The sequence below is a fragment of the Abramis brama genome (genome assembly GCF_963993115.1).
Source record: "Abramis brama genome assembly, chromosome: 2".
In the NCBI taxonomy this organism is placed as follows: domain Eukaryota; kingdom Metazoa; phylum Chordata; class Actinopteri; order Cypriniformes; family Leuciscidae; genus Abramis; species Abramis brama.
The window spans coordinates 11,638,364-11,645,968 of NC_139964.1; the positions used below are offsets into that span (position 1 = coordinate 11,638,364).

The following is a 7,605-nucleotide window of genomic DNA, read 5'->3' on the forward strand; positions in this document are numbered from 1 at the left end:
AGAAACCTGAAAATAAAACACACAAACAAACACAGTGCTTATTAGAGAAAAAAATGAAGAGATACACATGAATGAAATATTAAAATTTATAATGTTCATTTTCAGCCCTTTTCTATCCAGCATAAATGTATGTTTTACACTTATGGGTTATTAAACATTGTTTTAAAGTGTGAGTAAAAACATTTTATATTTAGTATTGTAAATGTTCATGCTTCACATTTCATTTATTATTATTTTTTACAAACCTGAATTATTCTGCAGTAACAAGAGTGTATTTTAGTCTCTTCTGCAGACTTACACATAAAACATGTTCTTCTTCATTTGTCTCTGTTGAGTTTTGTGTTTCTTACTGAGACTCTGAACCTTCAGCTCATGTTTGTGGTTTTGAGCTGGTGTGAGAACAGCCTGTTCATCACAAACACTAAACAAGTCAAGATGATGTCACATCTTTAATACACAAAGAGTTATGAATTTGAAATTAGTTTTTTTATTTTTTTTTATTGTCATGCTTAATGTTAAAATTAAATTTTAATATTCATGCTATGAATAGTTTGACAAACTTAAAATCAGCCAAATAGATTATTATCTTATGATAGTTTTAACTTTTCATTTGTCACACTTCTGACTTGGCCACACAAAAAAATCCCCAGTGTTAACTCTGCACACATCTGGTCCCACTCAAAAGAGTGTTAAAATAACTCTGAATCAGTGTTAAAGTTAATGAGATAATTAAGTGATTAATTAAGTGATGATTGAGCATTAGTGATGAACACCTGCTGTTAACAAGCAGAATCACTGAAGGAAAGAGAAACACAAGAACTACAACTGACTTCAGCCACAGTCTTAGATGAAATCAACTGAAGAGGAAAGAAGACATTAAATCTGTGAAGATCTCAGCAGAGGAGGATTAAACAACTCCACAAACAGCATTACCAGCTTCACTTATTACTAACCAGATTGAGTTTATTTCTGTCATACATCTACAGAAGTTCTTATTGAGAATTAACAGAGGTTTAGATGATGATGTCTTATTGAAAATAAGATAAGGGATTAGACCCTTTCGAATCAGTCTGTATATTTACTGTAAATGCATCAGTTTATCTGCTGTCGTGAGATGATTGACAGCAGCGTATTCACTGTAATCCTGATTATTCCTGAAACTGACACTGTCAGGACAGTCAGATTTCTTGTGGAAATTCACCACTGCGTAATTCAGATCCTCAGCAGATGTGATGCAGCGCTGAGAGTCACCAGTGCCTTTCTCAACTGTAGCAGAGGAATCAGAGGGGCTTGTGGGTAATTCTCTCTGGGCGTCTTTAATCTCTTTGTGATCACAACCAGCGTGAGAAACCTGAAGGGAGACAAATCATTTATGTATTTAATAATAATTAGAATATTTAATACAGCTCTGGAGATCCTCAGTCTTTAAATGATCAGGTAATGTAATTCATTCTCATTTTTGATCAAAACAATTTTTTTAATATTTTTTTTTCAATCACAGTAATTCTACAAACCTCTTCATTGTTTCCTGGTGTGACTTGACATCTTTTGGACGACGGATCTGTCAAAGACAAGAACATTTAACTGTTTGATAAATCTTTTCACATTCTCATATTTCTCTATTTTGCTCATCTTAAGTTCTAGCAAGCTGGAGTTATTGCATTAAGAAAAGGGGAAATAAAAATGTCTATACGAATGTAAATGTATCAGTTCACTGTAAAACCCAACAAGTTAAGCTAACTCATTTCATTTGAGGAAACCGATTGCCTTAATTCAATTAAGTTTATAAAAAACAATAGTTATGAGTACTCTGAACTTATTTTAATCGAGACCACTAAAACAATAATACAAAGTCAAATTCAATAAGTTAAGCTAACTTATTACATTTGAGGACACCGATTGCCTTAATTCATTGTAAAACCCAACAAGTTAAGCTAACTCATTTCATTTGAGGAAACCGATTGCCTCAATTCAATTAAGTTTATAAAAACAATAGTTATGAGTACTCTGAACTTATTTCAGTTTACTAAAAGTAGATATACATTGCAGTCAAGAAATTAAGTGATTAATTAAGTGATTATTGAGCATTAGTGATTAACACCTGCTGTTAACGAGCAGAATCAATGAAGGAAAGAGAAACACAAGAACTACAACTGACTTCCAACCACAGCCTTAGATGAAATCAACTCAAGATAAAAGACGTTTAAATCTCTAAAGATCTCAGCAGAGGAGGATTAAACCACTACACAAACAGCATTACCAGCTTCACTTATTACTAAACAGTTTGACTTTTGTCATGCGTCTACAGAAGTTGTTATTGAGAATGAACAGAGTGTTAGATGATAATGATTTATTGAGTTTCATTTAAAGACACCATGATAGTGATCCGTGTTTGCTTTAGTTGGGCTCTTGACCCTTGACTTTTTAACACCAGTTTTTTCTCTGGCTGCTGTAACTGAGTGTTTATAAAACACATTTGTCATGGCACATACACCAAAAGAAAATATGAGCATGTGGTTGTGTTAAGATAAAAAAAATCATCATTTAGTGTCTTGATTCTCTGATCTTTTCCAGAGCCTAATCTCTGATTAGACAGGAGATGTATTACTTATATTATTCATTATAATATAATAGAATTGATTCTGCTGTAAGGCCCATTGTTGTGACAATCAGATTTTAAAAACCTCTATGGTATCATGCTGACACAGTAATCAAGAATCAGCATATGAATCTCAACAATGGTGACCATTAAAAAATGATTTATCCCGCAATGCATGCTGGGAGCCATGGATAAGTTTTGTATTATGCTAGTACCCAGCATGCATTGCAGCATGAATCATTTTTTAATTGTCACCATTGTTGAGATTAATATGCTGATTATTGATGTCTGTGTGAGTCTTAGTAATGCAATACTTTTTCTGTGAAACTTTTTGAAAATACTTCATATTATGTATTATCAAAATCATATTATTAATAAGTGAAGCGTGTAATGCTGTTTGTGGAGTTGTTTAATCCTCCTCTGCTGAGATCTTGAGATATTTAATGTCTTCTTTTATCTCCAGTTGATTTTGCTGTGGCTGAAGTCAGTTGTAGTTCTTGTGTTTCTCTTTCCTTCAGTGATTCTGCTTGTTAACAGCCGGTGCTCATCACTAATGCTCAATCATCACTTAATTAATCACTTAATTATACAATTAGCATTCTGGGATCTAGAAATGTTCTATAACTCATTCAGTTTGAGTTCTGTTTCAGTCATTCAAGTTTCGGTAATATATGAGTGCTGTGAACTCAATTGTATTTAGTTAATATTACTGTTAGGTTTTACAGTGTTCAAAAAGTGCTTTTAAAGAGAGTAAAGATGGAAGAATGAGTTTTACTGTGAGAGCGACGCCTCCTGACGAGAGTCACGGTCACTAACACGAGTCCAGTGATGATCAGAAGCACACACACACACACACTGACCGTCAGAGGAGAGCCTGAAAACACCAGAGAGTCACCATCTCAACCACATACACAGATGAGTGTGTTTCAGAGTGTGTTTGTACCTGTTACAGGAGACGCAGATGTGATCACTGGAGAATTAAACCATGATGATGATGATGATGATGATGATGATGTTGATGATGATGATGTTGTTCTGTGACGGTTTGTCTCTAAAACACAGAAAACTCAGTGTCACAAACAGTGTTTTCTTACTTTCTTCACTCACAGATCCTTCACTTCCCCTTTCTCACAGACGCTGATGTCTTTCACACATTATTCAACCATCAGACATGTTTCACACACAAAACCACACAGTGCCGACTTCTGAGCGTCTCTAAACTGTTTGCAGGATTTAAAGTGTTGCTGATGTGATGATCTCTTTGCTAAGGACTTTAGCACATGCATGTGTTGTTAACTAACAGTAATCTGCAAGAGGTTTGAGTTAAACTGATGTTTTAAGAGACATTCTTTTTTTAGTGGACTTAAATATGTCTAATATACTAATATACTCACTAATGTACATTATACACAGTATAAATATTAAATGGCAGTTGACAACCAGTTTCCTCAAATGAAACGAGTTAACAGTGTTTAATTCAGTGCATGATATTATTACAGTAACACTGTAAAGTAGATTACAGTAAAGAACTGTTTCACAGCTGCTCTTGATTTGCTGTTTTTACAGTATTATTGTAGTTGATGATGTACAGGCTTGCTGACAACCAACATTGCCAATTGCCATTATTTTTTACAGTCGGTGAATAAATTGCTGGCAATAATACCATTATGATTGTGTTCATTTAAATAATAAGCATTTGATTTACAGATTTGCAGTACAGTCAGAATAAACTGATTTCCTGACATTATTTACTACTGAAAAAACTATGAAAACATGATTTCTGTTATCAGCAAAACAATGATTAATAAATCTCACAGTTTGGTCCAGTAGAGAATGAAGTTGAGGTTTTTATTAACACAATGATTCATCAAACAAGCTATAAGGAACAAACAACAAGCTATATATCACACACACATAATGACCTAAAACTGAAACCGATGTGGGAATAATCAAAAACCATGGAAACCAAGGGAAACAGAACACAAGCACAGGGAATGAAATAAGGAACAAATTGAATATAATACAAACTAAGAGTCCATGGAAAATTTTAAAAAATAAAGGTTCTTAAGTGCAATTTATGGTTTCATGAAGAACCTTCAACATCCATGGAATCCTGGGGGGGGAAAAAACTTGCGGAACCTTTATTTTAAAGAGTTTGGTTTTTCATTTTATCTGGTCTATTAGCATCTAGAGGTGTTCATTATTATTACTGTAATTATGTGTGATGTTGTGGAGATCATCATGAGTTTGAGGGTCTCAGTTACTCACCTGTTAAAACCTCCAGCTTCACTTCAGTGTAGGAATCCTTTCCTCTAGTTTTATCAACTCCACACTGGTACGTCCCACAATCCCGTTCTCTCAGATCTCTGATGGTCACAGTGAAGACTGCTGAACTTGTGTCGTCATACAGAGAGAATCTTCCAGACTGAACCCATTTATCTGTTTCATTAGTCCTGATGAGATCAGAGCACCACTTAGACTTTGGGTTATCTGGCTTCTTTCCTTTACAAAAATACTTTGTATTTGCTGTAGATCCTTTATTATATCTGCATGTGATGTTGACGACTCCTCCTGAATATCCTGTCACACTCGTGGAGCTCACGACACCTACAACAAACCAGCATTAAAACACTTTAATATACACAGAAATTAACTTTCTTCAACAGTTAGTAGAACAACATGAAGTTAAAGACGCTCCTCATCAATTCTGTGCTGTTTTTCATGATTTACTCTGAGTTCAAATTCTTACCAGGAATCATCAGCAGAGTGAAAGTCCAGATGATCTTCATTCTTCTCTCTTATTAAATGTTCTTCTCTGTTGTTAGTAGATTCAGTTCTTCTGAAGCTCTCGATGTGTGTTCAGAAGAGTTTTGAGTGTTTCTTTCCTGGTTACATGTTTAACATGAAGAGCTGAATGTGACAGAGACGCCCACTTGCCCTGAGAGAGAGAGAGAGAGAGAGAGAGAGAGAGAGAGAGAGAGAGAGAGAGAGAGAGAGAGAGAGAGAGAGAGAGAGAGAGAGAGATATATATTTCACCCTTGCAGACATACTGTTACAATATACACATGCGGAAAACGATTCCAAAATAAAAATAGAAACCTAAATAAGAAAAAATAAAAAAATAAAAATTGACCATTAAACATCACCAATTAAAAACTATAGTTTCATCTTCACATATTGACAATAAAGCACCATTCACACACCATTTAGACTCAAATTCAAATACATTTTTTGTAATTTGATAGAATTTATATTCCAATCTGATTCTTGATTCAACCAAGGCAGTAAACATTTTCAGCGCACTCATATTTCTCCCTTCAGCAGCCATTCTGCAAGTCTTCCAAATGGCTAGTTTAGCTTGTCCAACTGCAAAATTTGCTAAAGTACACTGTTCTCTGTGCGTTTTTGAATACTTGCATCCATAAATAAAGAATGTATTGTTAAAACAAAAACCTAGGCTTCCAAGTATTCTTTCCAATAAGGTAAACAGTGGTACTAGCCTTGGACATTCAACAAAAACATGGAACACAGTCTCTGGATTAGTACAAAAATTACAGTTACAACAGCCGTATTAAACTTAGAAACAAAGCTATTGGTAGGTAACACACAGTGCAATATTCTCCACTGTAAATCCCCAGATCGTTTCGGAAGGGGACCTTTATACAAGAGCCTCCAAGAGGGAACAAGATCATCAGAGTCCATAAAGTATTCCCTCCATTTTGTATCACATCTCTGATTAATATTCCCAAAATAATCAGTCTTTACACATATCTGGTAAAACTCTCTTTTTCCAACAGCTTGAAATCAGATCAGATGAGCAACTGTGGTCAAACCTTTGTCTATGAATGTTTTAACAATGATATTAGACGTGCAAACATTGCCACCAAGAAAAGAGTTATAAAACAGTGGCTCATTCAGGCCAAAATGGTCATTTTCTCGTCCAGATTCCTTAAAAACAGTCCAGGAATTTAAAACTGTCACATAGAATCTTACATCCGATAGGCCTATAAGATTCCTACTATGCAAAGACATCAAAAACAATTGTCTATCAAGGAAAAAGCCGCCAAAAGTTCTGAGCAAAGCCAGGCCAAATGACACCCATGGTGTTGTAGAATAAAGCAAAGTCTGAGCAACTTTTAGCCTCATAGCTTTAACTTTAGCGGTCACATCAATTAACCCTTGACCTCCTTCAGTAACTGGCAAATAGAGAACTGCAGGGGGAAGCCACCCAGCCAGCAGAGCCATGTGGGGCCCAAATGGGTTTGACCTGGGCTATCTAACTGGGACCCAGCCAGTTTTGCACCCAGTTTCCATGTAGGCCCCACATGGATTTGCCCAGATGAAATGAACACTGCTTAGTGTGCACACTACAGGCTGTTTAATGCAACACTTAATCAGTGTTGGAGGTAATGAGATAATTAAGTGATTGAATAATGATTTTGTATTAGTGAAGAACACCTGCTGTTAACAAGCATAATCACTGAAGGAAAGAGAAACACAAGAACTACTTCCAGCCACAGCCTTGGATGAAATCAACTGAAGATAAAATACATTACATCTCTCAAGATCTCATTAAACAACTCCACAAACAGCATTACCAGCTTCACTTATTACTAACCAGACTGACTTTATTTCTGTCAGACATCTACAGAAGTTCGTATTAAGAATTAAGAAGAGGTTTAGATGTTGATTACTTATTTGAAAGTAATAGTTTGATTTGATGTTACCATTGTGGCGATCAGTGTGTGCTTTAGTCAGGCTCTTGACTTTTCAACATTTGTTTTTTTCTAACAGCTGTGTCTGTTTGTTATGATGAGAACAGCAAGAGAAAATATAATCAGATGCTGTAAGCTGATTGATGATAAGAATATAACCATCATATATTGGCTTAACTCATTGATATTATGTGGGAGGTTTATACGGGTAGTATGTTATTAATTCTGTTTTATTGTTGTGATCCTACAGCAAGAAAATAATAGAATTTAATCAGAACATCAAACGATTTT

General features: G+C 35.1%; 1 protein-coding gene across 1 annotated transcript; it reads right to left on the minus strand.

Annotated features, from left to right (window-relative positions):
- Window positions 1-474: 474 nt before the first annotated feature.
- Window positions 475-5,407, minus strand: LOC311077672 (uncharacterized protein). The gene is made up of 6 exons (XM_084106258.1): window positions 5,349-5,407; window positions 4,868-5,206; window positions 3,543-3,650; window positions 3,375-3,473; window positions 1,515-1,561; window positions 475-1,351 (listed from the first exon to the last, which is right to left on the minus strand). Exons 1-6 carry the CDS (start codon window positions 5,386-5,388, stop codon window positions 1,079-1,081), a joined length of 906 nt encoding a protein of 301 aa, XP_083962384.1. The 5' UTR covers window positions 5,389-5,407; the 3' UTR covers window positions 475-1,078.
- Between the last annotated feature and the right edge of the window lie 2,198 nt (window positions 5,408-7,605).

What these genes read in the sequence shown, in the direction of transcription:
- LOC311077672 (XM_084106258.1), bottom strand. Translation starts at nt 5,388, where the DNA reads ATGAAGATCATCTGGACTTTCACTCTGCTGATGATTCCTG. An exon ending in GAAGCTGGAGGTTTTAACAG is followed by an intron (nt 3,651 to 4,867) that starts GTGAGTAACTGA and finishes TCTGTGTTTTAG; the next exon opens with AGACAAACCGTCACAGAACA. An exon ending in CACCAGGAAACAATGAAGAG is followed by an intron (nt 1,352 to 1,514) that starts GTTTGTAGAATT and finishes GTCTCCCTTCAG; the next exon opens with GTTTCTCACGCTGGTTGTGA.